Below are 24,861 nucleotides of genomic sequence, written 5' to 3'. Positions count from 1 at the left end.
TCCTTCTCTAGCACCATGTCTACCTGGTGCTACCATGCTTCCTGCCATGATGATAATGAACTAAAGCTCTGAACTGTAAGCTAGCCCCAATTAAACGTTTTCCCTTATGAGAGTTCCTATTATCTGCTCCGGTCGTGGTGTTTCTTCACAGCAATAAAAACTCTAAGAAAGTAGCTCAGAGTTCATTCTCTGACACAACATTATTCCAAAGTAAGACTTGTTTGGAAAGCCTCAATTTTTATAGCTATAAAAGTATCACTGTGTTGAAAAATCTTATTTTGCCAACATTTACAAATATTTATGGTTGTGAGCCTAGACTTTAACCATCTCTCCAGCACTCTCCCCCTTTGGTTTTTGAAACAGGGTTTTTCTGTGTAGCCTTGGTTGTTCTGTATTCATTTTGTAGACAAGGCTGGCCTTGGACCCACAGTGATCCACCTGCCTCTGCCTCCCAGAGTGCTGGGATTACAGGCATGTGCCACCTCACCCGGCTTACAGATAAAGCTAATGACCACCACATATTTATGGTTGCCAAACATTTAGCCATCAGTGTGGTTTCTGTGGGCTCCCGGGAGGCTGTGGTCTTTCATGCCTAAGGTTTCATGAAAGTCCCTCTCTTCTTCCTTTCTATTCTCCACATCCCTCTTTTCAGAAGTCCTGCTGGATGTTTGCCTCGTTGGCCTCTACCAACAGTCACTTCCCTCACAGCAGGTGCTTTATAGCCTGGGTAAGACTGTGACAACACATTCACTATTAGCTTCAAGCCACCAACCCACTGCTCACCATCTCAAAGTTTTTGCTTTGTCCTTTGGGGATTCTTGGTCATTGAGACACAGGTATAACTAATTGTAAAATTTATCATGGTCTGACTTGCAATAAAAAAATTATCAGAACTAAGAAAGACATCCAATTGCATTAAGCAAGCAATGACACAGCGCAATAATGAAGCACAGTTTCATGTACCCTGAGCACCGAGAGCCGTGTGTACTGATGACCGTCTTGGGGGATGTGGGGACCCAGTGAGTGGATAATGGCTAATGGGAAGATAGTGCCAGGGGAAAGGTAAAATGTCCAGTGCTGAAGCCCCCCACACCTTTGCAGTCTCCGCTCTGTTAACACACAGCCCTGAGAAGGTTGCCTTAGTGTTTGTTTCCATCTGTTTCCCCAAGTGTCTCAAAGGGGCACCTACCTACCGCTTGCATGGCAGAGAAAGGCAAGGCAGCTTTAAAAACATCTGCCACATTGACTTAAATGAGCTTCCGGGGGTGTTGTGCCTGCGTTTTGGAATCACTGATCCTTTGGAGGTGACATAGCTCTGTAAGGCTGGCGGCCTGAGGATGCAGTGTGTAGAAGAATTTGTTCCCACAGCTCTTCCTACAGATTCTCAGGGAAGCCTCCATCTTTCCATTCCCGTCTGTGTCCCACAAGGGCCTGCTCCTGCCTCCATGAAGCACGGAAAAGCAACAAAGGCGATTTTTCATCTACCCCACGTGCTCTCTGGAGACGCAGAGCCCAGCTGCAGCTGGCTGTCATAGCTGTCAAGTGTATGTTTGCTGTGTATGTTTGCACAGAGATGAGTATGTGTGCCCACAGAGAGCTTCAGACATGGCTTTCGCCTTTGCTCTTCTGTGGTAAATGCCCTTGCCGTTCTGGCTTAGGATCATCCCTTGATGGATGTTCGGTGGATGGAACATGAACACAGTCCCAGGGCCTTTTGTGGCCGAGTTTTATTTCTGACTTAATGAGCTTCACTGAATCCAATCATCATGTGTCTCATGAACACTTGCCATTTATAGATGGCTATAAACGTTATGTCTCTTAATATGTGTTAATTTCAGCTTTGTGTTTGTGGGCCCCTCGAAGGAGTTGGAACTGGGACTGGGAGAGCAGTGGGGCTGGTCTCATGGTCCACCCAGGGCCACAGAGCAGGAGGAGTCAGTGGCAACACCACACAGTGACTGACTGTCGGGAGGGACACCTGGGCTGGGGTGGAGTTCAGCAGTGCAGCCGAACCAGGGTCCAGCCACCCTGAACTGAGGGCTTGGGAGATTGGAATTAGTAGTTCAGGGACCAAGGCAGGAAGACTGGAAGGCTATGCAGAGCAAAGAATGGGCAGCTATGGATGGAGGAGGACCCTGCTGCTAAGGAGTGAGGTTCCCAAGGCTGGCCTTGAGCAATGACCATACAACCCGCTGTTATACAGCTTGCTTCCGACTCCCTGATGCCAGAGCTCCGGTTCTCATGCTCAGAGGGCTGCCTCGGCAGCTGAGACGAGGTTTCCTAGTCTCTCCTGCCAGTCCTGGTCCTGCTTGTTACTTAAAGGCACCTCACACATCTGGCTGGCAGACACTCACAGGCACCTGTTGGTGGCCAGTCTTTCCCTCTATACAGAGCTGGCCGAGGAGAGGCCTTGGAGCAATCCCTGCATGAGTAAATTTGAAAATTGAAATGAAGCAGAAGAAAATGGGCACGAAGCAGGCGGCAGTGGAGGAATGGGTGTGAGCAAAGGGAGAGTACTCAGCTTTCAAAGGCCAAGGGTCTGATCCTGGTGCTGTAGAACACAGCTGGAAGAACGAGGGTGAGGGGGAGGGTGGGCATCTTTTGTGCTTAGAAGCTGGGTCCAGTCAATTCATCTAGCTTTTTCTTTGGATCATAAATATGGTCTCCCTGCCTGAGGGCACTTTGCTGGCTGCCTGCTTTTCAACCAAAGGAGGTCACCATTTCATTTCAAATTTTATGTTTATTTTGTTCTTTTTAGACAGAGAGAGTCTTGCTTTGTACTCCAGGATAGCCTTGAAGTCATGGCAATGCTCCTGCCCCAGCCTACTCTAGCCTGGGATTATAGATACGAGGGACTACCGTTATATGGCCGAGTAATAGTCATGGGTAGATCATAGCTCAGTGGTCATTCTTTAGTTGCTGAGCATTTTGAATTCTTTTCATGTTTGGCAGTTATGAATAGTTAAGTTACCAGATTAACCAAATTAAACCTTCCAGAAAGACACATAAAGGGAACATACCCTGGGGACTCACAGCCGTCATCACTATTGACTGATCCATGGCTCAGCCTTCTCCATAGCCAGGTTTCCCAGAGTGGTGGTCCCCAGGCACCGTGTTGCACAGTCACAGGCTTCTTTGTGGGATCTCCAGATCTGTCTGCATGCTAAGGGCTCTCCCTACAGCTGGTCCCTTCCTCTCTTTCCTGCCTAGCACTTCCCTACCACATTCTTTGCCTCCATAACTCCCTTCTTCCCAATGCCAAGGCCAAGTTGTGGTCCTGTCCTTACCTTACATGTCTCCCTTGCCAGACATTACTCCAGAGTCAGGGCTCAGTCTGTTCATATCTGAATGCAGGCCCTTTGCCTTAAACATTTGTAAGGTGGCAGGTTGTGATAGAAATCCACTTTTATGATGACAAGATACAGTCAGCCTTTAATAACTGGGCCCAAGCTTGGGTATGGCGGTACATGCCTGTAATCCTAGAACTCAGGACCTGGGGGTGGAAGGAACATAAATTCAAACTATTCTCAGTTAAGTAAGGAGGTCAAGGCCAACCTGAGCTATATGAGCACTTGTCTCAAACAACAACCTAAAGGGGGTCCTAGTGACCAGCCATGCAACCTTCCCCACCATGCCACTCTCCCCACAACCTAGGACTGAGCCTGTGTTTCCAGATCCCAGGTCACAAGCTGAATGGTCATCACTTCCTAGATAAGCAACAAGGCTCCCACCCCTCCCTACCCTGAAAGGACACCTCAAAATCTTGGAGGGGGACCATCACCCCTCCAAGAGTTGTTCAGCCTGATCATGCTTCTAGAAGCCTGTGTGAAGCTGCTCTGCCTTCTGCTCCTGCTCCCTGCCAGTGTCCTCCCCCTCCCTAGCTTTGAAACTCCTGCTGGGAACACTGCGAGCCTCTTCCTAGGTTCATTCCACCCCACCCTCTCCCCATACTCTCCAGCTGCTTTTCCAGGCTTGCCCCACACATACAGTGAAAGCACCTTACCGCTGAGCTACATCCCTAGCCATTTTCTTTCCCTTTTAGGCAGAGTCTTAGTAACTCAAGCTGGCCTTGAACACAGGGTCTTCCTGTCTTATTATCACTCCCAACCCCAGTAGCTGGGATTATAGGCCTATACCACAAAGATGTGGTTAAAAATGTTTTAAATAGAGGACTGTCCCCTTCCCCCTCCTCCATCCCCATTGTGATGGCTCCTGTTGGCATGGGAGCGGAGACATAGATCACAATCATTGCTAGCCCCTGAATTCCAGTGCCGACAAGGGGATCCTCAGCTCTTCTTACTTACTTGCTTCTCTGACCGTAAGGGCTGAGGCAGGCATCTGGGCAGGGTGGTGGTACGGTGTCATCTCCAAGACAGAACTCCAGGCCTACATGACCTGTAGTTGGTCCAGCAGCCCCTATCATGGGGGCCCAAGCCCTGAACTACAGGCTCCTATAGTTTGTTTGACACTCAAAACTTTATCCTACAACTAACCATTCCCCAGTGGGGTGGGTTGATGCCTGTCTCAGTCTGGAGCCATGTTGAAAGAGAGTCTTAGAACAGATTCTCCTCTCAGCCTCCAAGACCCACAGCTCAGGATCACACTGCCCAGAGCACGTTTCTTCACTTGCCTGCTCGGACTGTGTCCCCGTCTCCAGGCTGGACCTCACACACTTATACTTCTCCTTTCTCCAGTGTCCTGCCCCACAGTCTCCTTCCACTTCTGCTGCCACCATGCCCTCATTTCCTTGTTAGCAGTGAATAAAATGAACAGAACATGCCAAGCGCCAGGCTCTCTGCTTGGCTTGGGTGGCATCAGTTTGTGTCCTGTATCATCACTATTGACATTGTCTTTATGACCTTTTGAAGCCAGACAGACCCCACATTTGAGTCCCAGCTTCATCCCCTTTTGCTGTGACCCTCAGGTGAGATGCACACCTTTCACGAATGTCAGATTCTCATCCAGAGCCAGGAATTATCAAATTTCCTTGTGTTGTTGCTTGGCTGTGCAAAATAAAAAAAAAAAAATAGTAGCCCGTGTAAACATTCCAGGACTTAGAGGCCACAGAGAATCCCAGGCCCAGTCCTCACTGCAACAGGCAGTGCCATGGCTGCCATCCAGAAAGCAGTTCGTTCGTAGATCCCCACGTACAGAACTCCATGGGCTCCCAGGGAGATAATGCGTGCAAAGTGGTTTGTAAATGCTCAAGTACTCTAAAATGTTTATGATGATTATTGCTAATTAAAATTTAGGACAGCCTGGAGAGAGGCAAAAGTGAGCTTCGGGGCTGTGGGGGCTCCTTCTGAGGGTCTTTTAGAGACCTGAATGAGAAAGCTGAATGTGCGAAGAGAGCCTGTGAAGGACCCCCCCCCCATCCTTGTCCTGTATCCTCACCCTACTCCGGAATGTGTGATGGGTGTTCACTCTGAGCATTTTCTTGCTTCCCTGCTTATCCTCAGTGTTGGGACCTGCCAACTGGGGGGTACTGAGGTAACAATGACAGGCGACCCCCCAGCAGGGAGGGATGGTAGTGTTACTAACTTGTGGAGTGGAGCATCTCGCTGGGTCTTTGTAAAGGGAGCTGCTACTTTCCAGGCAATTTTTCTGAGCATTAACTCTTGGGACAGACAGGATGAGGGGGTCCTTTTTGTCCATATTGCTGTTGGTCCCTAATGCACTGGGAATCCTCTTTGGCTCCTGATAACACTCTGGGCTCCAAGAGCCTTGTCCCCACTGGCCTGTCTCTCTTGCAGCCACACTGGGATCTGAGGTGGGCTAGCTGCCCTGTCATCTTCGGTGTTTACTCTTCCTCTATGCTCTCATCCCTCTCTATGGCCACAAGCCAGCCAGCTGGGAAGGAGACTCAGTTAACACCTCTTCCCTGGATGGTTGGTTCTCATAGGGAGACTTTCCAAGTGGGGCCAAGAAAGATACTGTCTTTTCAGATCGGATGGGGAACTGATTCCCCATCCCTACCCCAAGGTCCATGAGTGCTGCTGTCCCTTCTTTCCAACCAGATCCTGTAGCCACACCCATGATGGCTTTTCCTGAGAAATGGAGGGTACACTTGCTCTAGTGAGGAGCAGTGATAAGTGCTGTCTGAGAAGCCCCAAGCCTTGAGTAAGCCTGTGGCACCTGGGGGGTCTGTTTCCCCACCCAGGCAGTGGATGTGGTTGGGCCCAGTGATCTACAGCCCTGGCTGCACAGGGGGAAGGTGGGAGGTTTGTCAGACAGGATGTCTGAGTCCTTCTGGACACTCTGCCCATCTGGCCGGCAAAGGCATGGTTGACACTTTCAGAAGTCCCTAAGGCAGGAGGTGTCAGCATTCTGCCAGCCATAGGGGCCCCGGTAAGGTAACCGCAGAGGACTGTTGTAAAGGAGGATAAATTAAATGGAAGCCGCAGAGACTGCCTGACGGTTTCTTTAGGGTACCCTTGGGATGTGCAGGCATTAAGTGCCCACTTCCATGAGCCAGCTGTGGTGGGCTCTGCAATTTCCTCACCCTCTCGCTCCCCAATCCCCCAACCCTCAAACACCCTAAACCAAACATCCCAGGTAAACTCTGAATCTAGCACAGCCTGAGCTCCATGCCTCCTTAGCACCTGTCCCCACACAGAGTGTGGTCCTGGGTCCTGGGTGTCAGTCAAGAATGTGGCTCAGGAGCAGAATTACCCCATCTATATTCCAGCAGACTGACTCTCTCCTCATGTGACATTGAACTAGCTGCTTAATGCTGGTCTCTTAACGAGCCATGCCTTCCTGGGCTGTGTAATAATTGGGCACTGTGGTGACCTACGGGAGGATATTGCCTTTTTCACTCGTGGTTGAACTCTGGAGACCCTGTGGGAGCTTTCCCCCACAACACAATGAACCACGTGGTTTCTTTCTCAAATGCTACATTTCCAAACGTCTCCCTCAGGGCCACAAATCAGTTTTTCTTAGTCATCATTTGTGCTTCTCCAGCCCCAGCTCTCTGATGAATGGCCGGCAGCCTCTTTTTGCACTCCGTATGATTTTGCTGCTGCTGCCCTGTGCCTGGGCTTCTACCAGGCTGCAGTGATTTATGGGAGTTGGTAGAGGCCCAGTGACTCCCAGTGACCTGTGCAAACCAGGACTTGTGGCGAGCGCAGCTGAAATGCTGGGATGCTCGTTAATTAAATACCTTTCTGGGGCCTGGGTGTGTGCTTTCCAGCCTCAAGAATGAAATTCTGTAGCTCTCAGGGGAGCCTGGGCTGAGTCTGCCAGTGTTCCGGCTTCAGCAGCTTAAGGTCATTATTCTTTGTGGATGGGTCACTAACATTTTGTTGTTCTTTTTCTTTTTTCCTTTTTATTTTTTTAGGTAGACTTTTCTTCGTGGCACAGTTCAGGTAAACAGGTGTATTGGAGTTTAAATGGAAGATTGTCTAGTGTTTGCAACTCCGGTCTGGCAGCACAGGGCTGTGTAAGGAGGCTGCCTGCCAGCAACTGTCAGGAAATTTCATTCCACTTTCTTCTTCCCTTGAGATCCCTGGACTCCAGACAGGACTCTTGGGGACACATGGGCTGCAGAGAAAAGGCAGGTCCAGAGGCCAGTGCTGATCTGCCCACTCCCAGGATGACTCTGGGAAAGATACTCAGAGTCTTCTTCATCTAGAACTCAGGGCTGAGCTTAACACGCATCACAGAATTAGAGAAATTTATGGACTAAGATGTGGCCACCAATAACACAACTGTATGTGTGTGTGTTGTGTGTGTGTGTGTGCTTGGCTGAACTTTCCCTTGTTTGGCTAATTCCAGCCCTGACCTTGCATCTTCTGGCCTGTGGAGCAGAGGCTTAAGGGCCATGCCATTCCCCTTAGCCAGCCTCCCCCTCTGTTGGCCAGCACAGCTCTCTTGGGGTCTCAGGCACCTGCTCATTTGGGAAGCAAAACACCCCAGTGGTTTTTCTGTGCATTTCTCACAAGGTCCTTGGGGTCATGATCTGTTGTTACAGGGTGACTTCCATTCCCACCTGGACAATGACTTCTTTCCCTTCTGCCTCACACTTAGCTCCTCTCCTCTTTCACCCACTGCATGCATGTACTGACATCAGCCTCGATGTCTGGAGGAAAGCCAAGCTGTGACCACTTTGGAAGAGGAGTTGCTTTTGTTCTATAGCGCCACTGCATGGAAGGTGCCCTGCTTCCTCTTGGTGTCTCACAGCAGCCAATGCACCATATAGCCTGAGGGAGGAGGCTAGAGATTGGTCTAGTTCTACTCTTGGCTCTGCTTTGTTCTCCACAGTGGGTGGAGCTTAGATGCAGGGCTGTGTGAGTTCATGGCTCCACCCCTCTCAAGGGATTCTGGATCTGCCCCTCTCCACTACTTAGAACTCCAAAGTAACTGGAGCTGGCAAGCAAGGTGAAGAGAGAGAGAGAGAGAGAGAGAGAGAGAGAGAGAGAGAGAGAGAGGAGACCACAGCCCAGAGAAAAAGGGTGGTGAGCATCTGTGGGAAAGGATCCTCTTGTCCCACAGCCTGAAAGCCTAATTCTACTCAAGGAAGTCCATCCTCCCCTGAGGTTACCCTAGCATCCTTTCTGGAAAGGCCAGTTTTTTTCTCCAGGCTACTTCAGTTTGGATTTGTTCACAAGCAGGCACATTGTATGGGCATAAACATAACTGGTGTATCTCAGGAAAATACGTGGTTCCAGGGCTAGAGCATTCCCAGAGGATGAGTTAGGAGTTAAGATGGCCCAGGAGGAGCTCAGGCAAGAAGAGGAGAGAGGATGAATGGGGGTTAAGACACCTTCTCAGGATTCTCCTGGCACCTCCTGGGTGCCACCCACCCCCTTGCTGCCCTCTATTTTGTAGGCTTGCTGTCTCCAGCATGCTCACCTCTCCTTCTTGAGTATTATCTGACGGTTACAAGGTGGCTGCTGCAGCTTCAGACTTCACTTCTGTTGCCATTCCTTCCTAACAAGAGTATTTTCCTTTCCAACATATCAGATGGGAGGCTGGGAATATGTGTGGTCAGCACAGACTACGTCTTCTCCTAGGAGGCAGCACCCGGCACTGTAAAGAGCAAAGGCCTCTGAGTGGCAGAAACTGGATAGGACTAGACCTCAGAGTGTGGGGCTGGGGCACGTGGGGACGAGACCTTGATGTAGCGACAGTCCCAGCTTAGTGGTGGGAGAGACTGTCTCTGACTGAGCCTTCTGGGACCAGCAGACTGGCTGTCGTCTGGAGGAGGTTGGGACAGCCACACCGGAAGCAGGTAAGAGGTGCTCACAGGCTGGGCTTGATGCTGCTGCTGCCAAGTGTAGCACATAAAATGATGGGGCGGGCCACAGGCAGTCTCAGGACTCTGGATGTATCCTCCTAGGACTGGAAATGGGGAGGCACCAGTTTCAGACTTTCAAGATTTTGGATGTGGCTTTTATTTGCAAAGGGGACAGACTTCAGGCTGCGTCACTCAGGTGCATAAAACAAGCTCCAGGTTCCCGCACCTAAAGCAGATCAAGAGTGGATTCTTTCAGGGCTGTAGAATAGGATGTGAGGTTGTTGAGAAAGTGAAAGGCGTCAGTGTCATTGCTCACTGTCCATTCCTGCTGGCACTGGAATGGAAGAAGTCACAGTTAAGCTTTGCAGCTATCAAAAGCCTCCGGTTACAAAAAATCAAATGTGAGTGATGTGTTTGTTATAAAACAACAAAAACAAACAAACAAACAAACAAACAAACAAAAACCCCAAAATCAACAACAGAGAAAAGCCGGTGAGAAGAAAACTGAGGCAGGCTGTGGTGGAGTATACCTTTAATTCCAGTGCTTGGGAAGCAGAGGCTTGTGGATTTCTGAGTTCGAGGCCAGGCTGGTCTACAGAGTGAGCTCCAGGACAGCCAAGAACACAGAGGAACCCTGTCTCTAAAAACCAAAACAAAACAAAATTAAAGAAAGAAAAGAAAACTGAAACTCATAAAAACAAAATCACCTTACCTTTCTGGCCTGTATCATTTTTACTCCTGTGTGTATATTTATTTCCCTTTAATATTTATAATCAATACCCAGTTTTATGAGCTGCATCTGTCCTATCTCAAAGCCATTCTTCCTGTGGTCAGTGTGCTCTTCATAAACTTCACCTTTCATGGTTATATAACAAAAATCGTTTTTGACCCCTGTGACCTGGCATTGGGCCATTTATTCTATCACAATACTGTGCTAATTGTTATTATTTATTAATCTTTCTTTGTAGAAAGAATCCTATTTATGGGAGGTTGTCCTAAGAGACATCCGTGCCTCATGCCTACAGCTGGTTCAAAAATTTCAAACTTGGGTAGGAGTGAACTTACAAACTCAGGGCTGGAGAAAGCTTGCTTTGTGTGTTTTCTCTTGGTGGTTGCAGGCTTGCTCATAATGTCTGTGGACAATTTATTGCCTCGCTTCTAGAGGGAATTGATCTGCCCCAGCCCCAGTGTAATGTAATGAGATTCAGAGCCCCGCCTCCAGGACAGACCCATCAATTAAAGCAGAGCTTGGAGAACAGGAGAGTGGAAACAGCCCCATGAATCTTACTATTGATACACAGATTAGAGCATGCTGAAAAAAAAGAACACTCTGTCTTTATCTTTTCAGTACCTCACGCTTCAAACAGCTCCCAGAAGCTTGAGAGCAATCCACCTGGTTGGTAACATGAGCTCTTTCCCACTGCACACCATGGCATTAGCCTTGTGACTCAAGAATGGTCACTGAAGGTTTGCACTGCTGGCAGAATTGAGCTTCAGTCCCTGCCCAGGGAGTCCCAGTTCAGATTTCAGCTCAGCCACTCACAAAGGCCTCTGAGGGCCAGCATCGTCCAACAGCCCTGAGGGTTGGAGATTATCACCCTCAGTTTGAAGATGGAGAAACTGAGGAAGAGCAGGTCTGTGAAGCCTGCCATAGGGGTGACTAACTTGGAAGTCATTCTTTATCTTCAGTGCTCTATAATGTCAGAGACCTGTGGAAGGGTGAGCACACCTTTCGTGTTTGAAACAAACTGAATTCCTACCCTCCTTCCTACAGAACCCACACCCCAGTAGCCTGGAGGCCCCACATCATTCATTGCTAGTCCCAAGCAATCTCAAGATGCTTACCCTGCATTCCTCATTCTCAGTAGTAAAGGCTCTCTGCTGCTGCCCCTGCCTCCTGCCTGACCCCAGTCCCCATCTGCCCCTCCTCCTCTGGGGAGTCATAGGTAATATCCTGCCTTCTCAGCCTGCTGCCTTTGTGTCTGCGATGCTCCCCGCAGCAGCCGATTAAACTCCTGGCATTTTACCGCCATGCCTTTGATATAGGATAATGTATCTTTTCTTGGAAATTTGGAAAAAAGTTACAATAAAATACCTTTCGCATTGTTCTTCCTAGAGTTACATCTGATACTGTTATAAAGATATTTTGCTCAAGACAGTTTCTCCCTATGAACTTTTGAAAAATTAATACCCTTTTTTGTTCATTCATGTACTCATTCATTGTCTTACACCTACAGTCTCACCAAATGCATACGCGCACGCACGCGCGTGCGCGCGTGTGCGCGCACACACACACACACACACACACACACACACACATGTAAACACAGAGGGGTGCTCAGTTGGGGTCCCACGTGCAAGTGTGTGTGTGTGTGTGTGTGTGTGTGAAGACTCCAATCATGTGAATGGCTCAACACCAGCAGTGTTTACAGTTTTAGGTCAGACCTTACCTGAGAGTGAATTACTAAGCCAGTGCCAGCTCCTACTGAGGTCCTCTTCTGTGCCCTGTTAAGTTCCTAGAGCAGCAACTGCTCCATGATCTGCCAACCCTGTGGCACGTGACCCTGTAGGTGGGAGAACGGGCAAAGGCTGCTTTTCTGATGTTCTGTCCTTATTTTGAAGAAACACAGGGCAGGCAGCCAGAACATCATTAACTGGGCTCACAATGCTGTCTATAGAGGTTTTTTGTTTTTTGTTTTTGTTTGTTTGTTTGTTTGTTTTTCTCTGTAAATGTCCCCAAGTGTCAAGTGGAAATAGTCTTTCCAAGTCTTTATATCCACCTAAAAACAGCTTATTTTAATTTTCCTCATGGACTGGTCTCCCAAAAGTGAAAGGTGGCCATTGGGGCAGATTCCTTGACATAGATAGTAAGCTGCCTATCTAAAGACAGAACCAAGGAGAAGATGAGCAACCATGCTTCACAGATGCTCCAGCCAGAGGGTTCTGGCTATAAGCAATAGATGGTTACAGTGCATATTCAGCATGAGGTGTGCTTAGAGTTCATCAGAGTCACAGATAAGCAGGAGGTGCTGGGTCCCTCCCTCTGGCTGGCAGCTGCTTGTCTCCGGTTGGAAATTTACAGGTTTGCCAACTGACTGAGCCCAGGATCAGAACTGTGTCCTAAGCCAATAGGATGAAGAATCTGAGAATAGGGCAAGTCCTGCTTATGGTAGAAGAGAAAAGTAATTTTTTTGAGATGGGGACTTAAAAACAAACAAACACTGTACTGTGCCAAATCAGTATGCAGGTAATTTTTGCTTCCTTCTCCACCTTTTTTATACTGGTGTCCCTTTCTACAGAATTGTCCATCAAAAACTGTTTGGTTTTCACTAGTCTTATGCATTTGTTATCATCTTATTTCCAACGTGGCTTTGAAAAAGACCAGCAGAGTCCCAAGTTCAGCAGATAGAAGGGGAAGAAGCTCATGGCTCTTCAAGGCTGCCTACTGGAGAAATGGGAGAGTGCCGCTGTTTGCTTTCAGTTGATGTCTGGCCCTGGTGATGTCTGCTCAACAGGGCCAGACATTAACTCATAAGTCGAGAGCAGCTTGCAGGGACAGACTTCATTTTACTTCTTCTTGAATCCCAAATGAGCCTCCTGCCCATGACTGGGCACTTGAAAGAGAGGTTGCAACCCAGCTCTCACTCTGAAGGGGAAATAATAGGTCATTTATTCTGAGCCAGATTCAGGTTGCCCCAGATAACACGTTGCTCCATGAAGCAGTATCGTGAGCTTTTGTAATCACAGAATAAAAGAAATCTACAAATCAGAGTATCAAATACATGGGTGGGATTGATGGGTGGACTGGGTATAGCCAGGCAGGACAGCCTATGCTGTCTCAGGTGCTATCTGATGACAGTCTTAGCTTTTGGTAACATTTAGTGACCCATTAGGTAAAAGTATCTCAAAAGGTTTACTCTGCCAGTCTCACCGATGTTAGATCAGACACATGGTGGGCAAAGGATGACATGACTTTTGTCTGGGTTCTTACAGATCATAGGAGTTCCTGTGATAAATGTGGTCCAGAAGTAAGGATGAAAGAGTGTTGGCTGGAGAATAAGAACACGTTTTGAGTTTGGGGCCTTTTGCTCTTTGGGGATTTGTTTCCTCAACTACCTATGTACAGATGATTCTGAGTGGTCCCATAGCAAGAGCTTGTCTGTTGATTCAAACACCAAGATTCACACCAACTCTGTTTGCAACTTAGTGCATACCAGAAACACACAGATATTTGAATAGAGGAATTAGTGACCAGATGGAGTAGACTAGGCAGAGACTTTAAATTTTGAGACCTTGTATTTAGGGCTGGATGGGAATCATGAATCTTATATTTGATTTTCATCATTTGGCAGAAAAATGCTGTTTCCCAAGGAAATATCTTGAAACCTGCTGCCTCAGAGGGAAATCTCATTAAGTTGATCCGGGTTTAGCCCTGCCTCATTTAAGACCTGCCCTATTCAAACTTCCCTAGGAATGGTTTCTCCAAGGCTTGATCGGTGTTGTGCTGTGTGTGAGTGTCTGTTTCTTGCTTAAAGGCACCAGTCCTAAGGTCTTCCAGGCCCTTTCAAGTTCCTAGTGTGACCGCTTCCTGGATGTGGGACCTGGTTGTATGGATAGAAGTGGGGATACAGATACATGCGCATCTTAGGGACCAATAAGATTCTGCGTGTGGCAGCTGTCCAAGGAGAGACCAGTCCAGGCAGTGCCTGAAGTTCAAGCTTCTGGGACCACATGGTTTGACCTGCCAATCCTTCATTCTTGGACACTGGGCTGATTCCTACATGGTGGGTTCCTAAGGCAGGAGTCTCTTCAATGCTTCCGCATGATCCTCCTTGAATTCTGCTTTACCCACTTCCAAGTTCCCATTCAGAGGGTGGTGTCTCTCTGTCCTAGGTGATGCAAGAACCAAACCCTAGCACCCAGCTGTATCTAACATCTGAGCTGAGCCAAGGATTCAGTGACTAAGTTGGAGCTGGCATTCAGGAGAACACCGAAAGGATTGGTGGAAATGAATAGTCTAAGAAAACACAGAAGAGAATGCAGCTACCTAACTTGTTCATTCCTACTCTCTGGACACTTGTGGTGGCCTTGGCCACAGTGGCCAGCAGGGAGTTCAGGCATGACATAAAAGAGCTTGTATGTTTTTTTAAGATTTATTTATTTATTGTCTACGAGTGCTCTATCTGCATGTATGCCTGCATATATATCTGCTTGTAGAAGAGGGCATGAGATCACATTATAGATGATTGTGAGCCACCGTGTGGTTGCTGGGAATTGAACTCAGGACCTCTGTAAGAGCAGCCAGTGCTCTTAACCGCTGGGCCATCTCTCTTTGCAGAAGAGCTCATACTTTAAGGCACAGTTTTGAGAGGCAGACAGGGCTAGATGTCATAGACTACACTGTATGTCTTGTGGGGAGCTTGGCTGCATCTCAGAGCAGTGAGAGACAAGGCGGTTTGAGGCAAGGGAATGACGTCATCCCCTTTCTAGGAATTCTGGCTGCTGTTTGGAGTAGAGAGGGACCATCCTTGGAGTAAGAGCCTTCCAGGAAGCTGTCCCCTGGCAGAAAGTGGTGATGGCTGGGCTGGAGATGGTAATATGAAAGAGAAAGGCAAGACAGAGCCCCTGGACCTGTATTTCTGGGTGCCTGTCTTCCTTTACTTTTTCTGTCTTTCCTTCCCTCCCTCTTTTCCTTCCTCACTCTCTTTCTTCCTCCCTCCTTCTTTCCTTTTCCCTTCCTTTCCTCATACCCTCTTTTTCTCTTCCATCCTTCTCTCCTTCCTTTGTCTTTCCCTTTCACTGTTTTTGAGACAAGGTCTCGTGATATAGCTCAAAATGGCCTGGAACTCACCATTTAGCCTAAGCTATCCTTCAACAAATGGTACGTCTCCTGCCTCACCTTCAAAGTTCTAGAACTCCAGATGTGAGCTCCTGGATGCTTTCCCCCTATTAGCAGCTCAGATAGGCTCAGCTTTTGATTTAAAAATCGCATTGTGAGAGAAGTTGTGCAGGTGACAAAGCTGTCCCTATGTACAGCCTTTTTGTGTGTCCCCATTGAAATTCATGACCTTGTGGTCTGGTAAAGCAAATGGTGTCAAGGGCAGACTCATCTATGCCAGTGTCTTGTCAGGCTGCATCCTCTTGTGGAGGAGCTGTCTTCACAAGAATCTGTCACTAAGTAGGGCATAGATTACTGTCCCCATTTTTGGCCTCATTTCCTGGTACCCTAGGGCTTCTTCCTCGCCATCATGTGTTTGCCTTCCCTACTGAACCTCTGTTGCTTCTTTTGACTATGCCATGAGGCTGAAGCCCAATCTCATGTTCAAGCATGGGGTGCTGCCTTGCTGTACAGAATCATCACCCCTCCAGGGTGGGAGGGACCTCAGAGGCCCCTTGATCAGTGTTTCCTGCAAAGTAGAGGTCCTGTTGACATTCACAGCCACCGTATAGGAAGACCTCTCATTCTTACAGACTTCCACCTGCGGTCTCAGATGGCTCTTCCAGGTCCTCCCTTTCTCTGCTCCCTACAACCCCTTCTTATCTCTCCAAAACCTTAATGATTTTGTCACTGCAGTGTACTCAACCAATGGCCATCAAGCACACAGGTGTCTGGGTTTCAATTACCTCAACACCCACTGCCCATGTATGTAGTAGTATCACATAGTAGGTATTTGTTAAGGAGCAAATGAACAAGCGAATGAGAGGTGAGAGAGGGAGGGAGGGAAGGAAGAAATGAGAAAATGAATGATTGAGTGATTGAATAGGTAAGAGAGTGAGTGGGTGGGTGAGTGGAAAAGATAGTGAGAAGCGGGTCAGCGAGTGGGCAAGTGGGCAGCTCTCACTGTTTTAAAGTCCTTCTGGGCTTTCAGCTGGAGCAAATCCTATTGTCCATGTCTGAGTCTGTTCCCTTGCTGACAGCTTACTGTCACACACTAGGGCCACAGACCCTGCTCTCTATCCTTCAGGTACCTGATCCTACTTTCTCTATCCTTCAGGTACCTGATCCTACTTCATCTGAGGGCCTTCGCATTCTGGTGCCTTGGACCCTTTGCCTTGTTTCTTCCCATGACTGGTTCTCCTCACTTGCCCTTGGGATCTCAATTCAAATGCCATTGCCTCAGTCTCTACTGACCATGCTGTCTAAAGGACTCCTTTCCCCACAGTTTTTATGTCTTTGCTGAATTCTGAGTGATTTCTCCCATCTGTCTTTCAGTTCACCACATCAACACATCTTTGTTTATCTACTGTTTAACCTGCTGAGAGGGGTCTTATTTCAGTTATTCTAGTTTTTTTCTTTACAGGGTTATGTGCTCATGCACACACACACACAAATGACAGTTGTGAGCATTCTCACTTTAGCATCCTTTCTATAATCCAAATTTTCTCTTGAAATTGAACCTGTGAACATCCCATGTGGACTTTGGAGGTGATCCTATGATTTTCATTAATCCTGGGACAATTGAGTATGTTTCTTGGTTAAAAAAAAATCAATGGGAGAATGTAAGCATTAACTCTATGTGTAATGTAAGCTACGGATGATGCTGTCTTGAGCTTGATGTCACTAAGCTCCTTCCCAGGACAATGCTTTGTGCTCAGACTGGAAGCTATCCCAGTACAGTGATACCTAGGTGCTGGGTGCTGAGGATATGAGGTGCAGAATGCATGTAGCAGGAAGGAGTGTGGGACCCTCTGGACTTCTGGGATCTACCCTATGGACAGAGCCCACAGAGCTGTGAGCGCCCCTAGTACCTGAACACTTCTGAAGTTCTTCCAGAGACTGATGGGAAGGGAATTCTGGCCCCAGAGATTCTGCAAGGTCAAGGATTTGCACTGAGTTTATTTTTGTCTCGCTTGCTAACCCTTAACATGTGATACAGCGAAAAGGAAGAAAGCTATAAATACATTTTGAAAAGCAAAGTGGTCTAAAACCTCCTACACACACACACACACACTGAACAATGAAATCTTCATTGCAAGACTGGGCCACTAAGGATGATGCCGGGGTTGGCAGTCTGATGAGGGACTGTGTGCGGCGGCTGCACAGCTCCGCAGACCCTCAGGCCCACAGTAAGGCTGGCCGTGGTGACATCAGGCTGACCCTTGACCGCTCTGGTAGGGTATCACTTTTCAGGGGTCTCCCTGCAGGCTGTCACACTGCCCAGATATTTGAGTGAAGTTGGCAGCTTCCCTGCAGGCGCCTCTTAGCAAGCTGCACTCTCCCTCCGACTTGCATTTCCCAAACCCCTCCCACTCTGCACTGTCTCCCACCGCCTGTGTGTTCCCTGCCTAGGAAACTATTATGGGTCTCCGATATCCTGTCTCGATATCACCATCTTCAGATGTTCTCCTGCCCCATGGATTTCCTTCTTGTTTCTCCTTCCTCTCTGAATCCTCATCATGTCCAGGCCTGTGCTGGAGCTCCCCCCAAGCCCCTCCCTCCTCCTGCCACACAGTTCTCTGTTCTCTCCACAGGACCCTCGCACAGGCTACCCGGCAGTCTCCCCTCATGTTCCTTCTCCGCCACCTCCACTGTTCCTTCCTGGCACCAGCAGTAACTGTCCTGTTTCACAGTCAGACCTGAGATGTACACACCTCTCACTGTCTCCTCCAGCTCACTGGAACTGCCACTGGGCAGTCTGAACCCTCCTCCCCCCCCCCCCCCCCCCGTCCTGGCACCAGGGGGTCCAGAGCCTGGTAACTCTGCCAACAGAGCAGTAAACAAACTGCTGAGACCCCTGTTTTTTTCTTTGTTCAGTTCTCAGAGCTTTTTTGGGTAACTGGCCTCCATGAAGGTCTCACAAACACTAGAAAGCCTGTGTGCACTAGACTTGATCACATGATACTTCCATATGGTACCCCTGGCTCACAGATACCCCCAATAAAGAGGCCACTCTCTGGAAACAGCAAACAGCTTCTTTTCCTAGTGGGAGCAGCTGGTGAATTGTCCTGCAGGCATGTGGAGACACAGGGTGAGCCCCCAGCCACCCGAAGGCTGGCCCATCTGGACAGCTCTCTGTGGTAACCACATTGGTGGCCTGCTTCCTTCTGAGACTCACCTCTCTGCTTTCCCTGTTTCAGGAAAGAAGACAGCACCACCAGGCACATCATGCTGGCCAAGATGAATGTCTGTCCCAGATGACCAATGGAGCAGAGGTGGCCCTGTGATGTGTGGTCCTTTCAAGAGCTGAGTTACAAGCCGTATCACCACCCCTTTACCAAGTCATCATGAGGCAATGTTTCTCTCTGCACAAGACCAACGAGAGCTTCAGAAGCCCCCAGCATTGGCATGGAGCAGTGACAGGACCCTGGGATCTGGAGTTCCCAGGTTGGCTGTGTCACTTGCACAAATGACTTACCCTTCTTAGTCTGTTTGGGAGTCTTTCTGCCCAGCTGACAGTCATGCATGATGGCGCCATTACTGGCAAGTCATCCTGACACTTCAGGATGGTGGCCCATGTTTCGCAAGCATCTTGGTGTTTGACAGCTATCCTCTGCTCACCTCCCTTATGTCATTCAGGACTTGCTGCCTTGAGGCACACATAGTATCACTGATGTCTCTTCTACCTGCAGCAGGTGACAAACCTGCAGGGAACATTTTACAGTGAGTGACCCTGGTGGTGATGTGAACATCATGGAGGTTCTACAAAAGCCACAGCTGAATGGAGGGCTCAGCTGTGCTGGAAATTATCTAGGGAGAGCCCACTCACAGCTGTTGTTAGATTCTCAAAGGAAATAAACTTAGTGTTAAGCACCTTAGTCTAGTAGGGAGAGGACTCTACAGGGGATGAGACAGCTGACTCTGCTCCTAACTTGCTGGTGACCCTTGTGCTACTCCTTGGCCTCTAAGGTCCTCTGGTCCTCACTTGTATGGTGAATGCACTCACGTTTTCCAATTCATTGGCAGCTGTGACACCATCCAGGCTGCAGTCCCTCCTAGCATCGTGGCTCAGTTATGAACACTCCTATTCCTGGTTTCTGCTGAGGAGCAGGCTCTAGCTCATGGGAAAGCTTCAGACAGACTCTCTGCTTCCAGGAAGAGGGAGGAGAGCTGCTTTTGTCAAACACAGGCCACTTCTAGCAACAATGTCCTCCACTTTTGTCCAAGAGAGTCACAGGACCCCAAGCAAGCAGCTCATACCAGCACCTTGTTCCATTTCTGTGTTCTTATCCAGGGGGTTTAGCTTCCTTGAGGGGGTGTGATGTTTCCATTTAAGCTGAAGAGTGATGAGGCTGGCTGGCTCTGGCAGATGGGTATCCAACAGGACCTTTTGATATCTAGGCACCCCCAGAAGGAAAACCAGGATTCTGCCTGGCTAATCCTTCAGATGCCATCTCCCTAGCCTTGCTGCTGAGTATCCAAGTGAATAATAGAATTAAGCTCTGGGTTCTTCCCAAACTCAATATATAATTAAGCAGGTATATATTGGGTTTGGGAAGAACCCAGAGCTTTGGTCAGTGAGGGAGGAGTGACAGGCAGGTGCTATAAAAACTTATATGTTCAAATGTAGAGAATCTAGCTCACAGCAGACACACAGCTACCCTTGGAATATCTGGCCAAAATCATATCTTTGTGACTTGTGTTTTTGTTTGGGCAGAAGGCACAGAGTGTAAACTTAGTGTCTTGATCATCTCAGCCATTCAGTTCAGTGCACTGAGCACATCCACACACTCCGTGCTGTGCTGCCATGGCCATCTCCCGAGCTCCTCTGTCTTCTCAGTTGAAACCCTTCTTCCACCAGGAGGGCACAGGCAGCCTCCCACTGGCTCACTCCAGGACTCACAGGCACTTGATACCATGGTTTAATGCTTTCCAGATGTTGTTTTTTCATTCAAACAATAGCCCTGACTAAGAGCCAGGCCAATTCCTGAGCTCCTGCAGCAGGAGTCCACTGTGGTCAGCCCATCAGTGGCTCTGCTGCATGGCCCTTCTGAATAGTCCTTCTCCCTGACTTTGCATGCAGGGCTCTCCATTGCCTGGAGGTGGGTTTCTCATCTGCTTGTGTCCATCTCCAGGTGGTCTCCAGTCCCAGGTCCTACAGGTCTTCCTTCCCAGTCAGCATGGATGCTGATGTATCCTCCTTTCCCAAGCCTGGACAGAGACTTGTGAAGCCTCCCTTGCCCCTGTGCCAACTCGAGCCTCTCCATCCCCACCACCAGAGGGGGGGACCACACATGCTAGAATCCTTTGAGGTCAGAACCCCTTTGGGCTTTGGATGAGATGGAGCACAGATGGAAAAGCCTCTCACATTCTGTGGAAATAGACCAGTCTGGTGCTACTTGACTTTCATGTGCTAGCTAGAAGACAGAGACCACCTGGCATAGGGAGGACAAAAAGGATTTCAAGCCAGAGCCACAAGGCTGCAGTGCTGTCTGAGGCTCTGACACTGAAGACACTCCCTATCCCGTTTTCTCACCTGGAAACCTGGGTTCTAGCACACCTGCTCCAGCATCTGCCAGGGGTGCTGATGAATGGGCTGGGGGTGGGGGGAAGCACTTTGCAAACTCAAGCACAAAAAAGACACTTCATTCAGGTCATTACTTTGGTATGCATTTATGGTGCATCTACTGTGTGCATCGTGAGCAACGTGGCCTGTCTGCCTCAAGATGATTTGGAAAACGTCCCTGGACTGAGAAGGATTGTCTGTCAGATGGCTGCACTACACATTCGTAGAGTATGACTAACAACAGCCAGAGAGTTGGCATGGCAACGTTTCCCCCTGAACTGCAAGGCAGTATGCTTAAAATAGGTACACGGGAGGTGTGGCAGCAGCCGAGACGGATAGCGCTACAGCCTGAAATGGGTAGTAGGCTCAGGGTGCTCATGCCCTTGTCTTTCCCCAGCAGGTCATCAGTGGAGGGACTGCAATGGCAGACCCAGAAGCATCTCCCGTGGGAGTTGGAGGAGACTAGGCCTCACTATAAACACCCTTCCTCCCTGAAGCCCAGAAAGCTTAAGTGGGACATCCTTGGCCAAGGGACCCCAGATGGGGCTGACCCTGGCTCTCATGTCTCTTGTGGACTTCTGGGCCCACAGTACGGGCTCTTCTGATTGAGGGTGCAGTTCACTTAGAGCCTGAGTTCCAGTCCTCCTTTTTTATGGAGTTCCTGTGTGGGATCCTCCTAAAATACTCTTGTTTGTGGTTGGACTTACAGGACAGGTTTAAATCTTTTTCTCCCTCAATGCTCAGGCCAGCAGAACTGATCAAAAGTGCATGGATCAGGCACGGGGCTGAAGACTGGCTGGCGGAGTACCTGGATGTGTGAAGCCCTGGGTTCCATCCCAGCCATGTACACTGGCTGTGGTGGTGAACTACAGTGATCCCAGCACTCCAGAGCAGGGAGGCAGGAGGATCAGAAGTCCAACTAACCTTCAGCTAAATAACAAGTTTGAGACCAACATGGTATACATAGATCTTGCCTCACACCAAACCAAACCATGAATTGAGCAAAATATGTTGCTGTAACCTTGCCATCAAGCCCTTGGGAGGCAGAAGCAGGAGGATCCAGAGTTCAAGGCTAGCCTGGGCTATGTGAAACTGTTTTATCAAAATGTTCCATTTTATCAAAATGAACCATTTTGTAATGAGATTCATCTGTGGGTCTGGTTCATCATCACTGCAGCGGATGGGGACCCAGATCTCAGGCAAGTGATCCCATGCTCTCTTTGCTCAGCAGGTCATTGAGTGAGGTTTATGATTTTAGAGTTTTCTTCTCCTATAAGCTCTGAGCTGTTTGAAAGAGATTCATGGCTCCTGTTTGCTTTTGAGATGAGATCCTAGGTCTGGAAGGTGAAACTCCCCCCCCCCTTCTTCATTCTGTTCTTCCTTCATTCTCTCCTTCCTTCCGCTTCCCTTTTCTGTCTTTTATGGTTTTTTTTTTGGGGGGGGAGTTGTTTGAGACTGTCTCATGACCTTATGGAGCCCAGGATGGTTTTGAACTCCAGATTCCTCTGTATCTGCCTCCCTAGTCCTGGGATTGCTAGCACGTGCTACTCCTGGCTTGGTAAGTGAGACTTTTTGAGGTACCAACTTGTGAGAATGGGGGCACTAGACAGTTCTGTCATCTTTCAGACACTCCGCATGTTCTCCTTGTTGAGACAGTGGGTGCTGGGCTCACCTGCAAAGGCTGTTCTGGGTGGGGCTTGAGCTCACCTTCAGAGGCTACCCTGAGTGGGGCCTGGGCAGGGATGCTCTGGGGAAGCTGAGTGGGGCAGCTGTGGAGATAAATATTCACTGCAGACAGTGGACCCCAAATCCTTCCAGCCCTGTCCTTCCCTGAAATCATCAAGTTTCCATGCACCACTGCGAGCATCTCCTGTGCTCTATTGTAGTTATTTTTACTCTTCCCTGGAAAAAAACTGTTCAGGCAGGAGGTTCCCATCTTTGGAGTATTTCTGGCCACAAGGCAGTTTGGTAACATGAAAGCTGAGACCCTTTTAAGCCTCGGTGATCCTTGTGGAGCCAGAACACACAGTGAGAGATGGCCTTCAGTGCCTGTGACAATTCCTGATTCTGGGACTTTGGTGGCCTATCACTGCAGAACTATCTGAGAGCCCTTGCACCCTGAATTCTTCTGGGCTAGAAGCATCTGCCATGAGAGTCAAATCTATCAACTGCTCAATGAACAGCAGCAACTTTCTCTCCTGCCTTGGTGCCACTGGCCTGGTGCGCACCAGCTTGGCTTTGCCATCCATACTCTGGTGCCTTACAGAAGCAGAGGAGAGAACACCCCGGAGGCCTGATGACATGGTTAGCTCCCTTCCTCATATGACGGAAAGTTCTAGAAAAAGATAATTCATACCTTGGACCTAAATGCATTTGGAATAAGTCAGTTCACCATGGGGTTGAACGGCAAGGTTTTCTTTATCTGACCTTTGCTCATGCTCTGATTTTGGCTACACTCCAATCTGACTTACATTACGGGAACAATGAACCAGTTCCACAAAGGATAAGGCTTTCTTCAAAAGCATGGTTTTTGGAGGCTGTTTTTGTGACAAAGAGTGGCCTGTTGTTGTCTTTACATTATGAGCAAAGGGGAAGAGAAAAATGAATGAGATTGCCAAACATGGCTGAAAACTTGATCTCAATCTGTATCATTTTCGTTTCCAACTTGAGTGATATGATACAGTGTTTGTAAATATGACCTTGGAAGTGATGGGGGAGTCCAGCTGTCACTTCGACTTTTCCCTGAGGCAAATACAAAGTCAGCAGAGGTGGGAGGGTGAGTGAGGGGCTTTGAACTTTGGCTGTGCCACCAACCAGCTGTGCAAGCTCAGACTGGTTCTCTCAGTCCCTCCAGAAGAACAGTGGGAGGGCATGAGGGTTAGAATGTGTTTCTGAAAACACCCAAAGAATGATGACAGTCACCAAGGACTTTCCTCACTGCTCTGACAGCAAGCTATATGCAGACACTTCTCAGGAAGTGAGAGCATAGGCTACCCCCTGAGCTGGAGACTGAAGTTTAGGCTTTCCCAACCAGCTTTTCATGGCCAGTGAGGGAAGGGCATAGGAATCAATGATTGGGATGTTGCAGAGAGTCCCTGGCCTTCTCAGTCCTTTGGGGCTAGAACTGGGAGGAGAAAATTGCATCTGCAAAGCACAATAGCATCGGGGAAAGTGCACTTTCTAACAAGGTCCTAGGTGACCCATAACCTTACAGCCACCTGATGGAATCAGACTCTTCCACAGCCACGTGACCAAACCCAAGGTCAAAATGTTGGCAGGCCTCTCATGTCCCCCATTCTACTCCACAGGAACATGGTTCAGTGACATGGAGATCCCTTTCCTGTTGGGCGCTCTACAGCAGGGCCCCCACTGAGTGATCGGCAGTGGCTGTCCCACAGCCCCTGCCTTCAGTGCAATGAGCAGAGTGATTGGCGTGTGTCAGCCCCTCCCAGAACCTCTCAGACCTGTGCAACTCAGGCTCAGCAGCCTGCCGGGATTTCTAATGACAAGTCTGTCTTGTGTAATTTAGGATGTTCTCTTGTTACCCAGAGGTATTTTTCTATGTTAGTGAAATGTATACTTTGTGTAATTTTGTACATTAAAACATATGCTTTTTTATCATAATTAAAGTTTTTTTTTTTCTTTTCAGCATTTGGTGATGGGTTTGTTACTAATGTGAAAAGGCAGTGAGTTTAGGATTCACCTTTTCTGGTGGGGAATAAACCATTTTCTTGAGAATCAAATCTACTTGGTACAAACAATATCCTTTACTACCGTGTTAATTTCTTATTGCCACAGGACTATGGGCAAAAGCCAACACCTCTACATTTATTTATAGACTCAAGATCTTCCTGACTCTATTTCCTGAGTGTTGAGCTTACAGGTGTGGACCTCTGCTCCACACCACTCACGTATTTTCTACTTATGGAAGCCAGAATCTGCAATGGCTCTCAACATCAAAGCTTTGGCAGAATGCATGCCTCTGGGTCCAGAGAAGAATCCATCTTCCTGCTTGTTTTTGCATCTAGAGACCACCTTCCTGTTTTGGCTTGTGGTTTCTCCTGCATGGTCAATGGTAGGACAGCAGCATGAACTCTCTGCTTCTGTTCTTACATCACCGTCTTATTCCGTCCCTCATTCTTTGTTCATGTTTTGGAGCTACCCAGATATTCTAGCATA

The 24,861-nt window shown here is 48.5% G+C and overlaps 1 protein-coding gene across 4 annotated transcripts in view; it reads left to right on the top strand.

The window, feature by feature from the left end:
* The window catches only part of C12H4orf50 (chromosome 12 C4orf50 homolog), an 87,928-nt gene extending 63,598 nt beyond the window's left edge, over positions 1 to 24,330 (top strand). For all 4 annotated transcript variants that reach the window (XR_009585053.1, XM_060365411.1, XM_060365410.1 and 1 more), the window contains one exon: positions 18,317 to 24,330. Coding sequence is in view for 3 of the 4 variants with exons in the window: in XM_060365411.1 (XP_060221394.1) it covers positions 18,317 to 18,403 (87 nt within the window). In the remaining variant the exon portion in view is untranslated. The remainder of the gene's footprint in view (positions 1 to 18,316) is intronic.
* Positions 24,331 to 24,861: the final 531 nt, after the last annotated feature.

Source organism: Meriones unguiculatus, chromosome 12, assembly GCF_030254825.1.
Source record: "Meriones unguiculatus strain TT.TT164.6M chromosome 12, Bangor_MerUng_6.1, whole genome shotgun sequence".
Classification (NCBI taxonomy): domain Eukaryota; kingdom Metazoa; phylum Chordata; class Mammalia; order Rodentia; family Muridae; genus Meriones; species Meriones unguiculatus.
The sequence above is the reverse complement of the archived record's forward strand: the minus strand, read 5'-3'. Positions and strand labels throughout refer to the sequence as shown.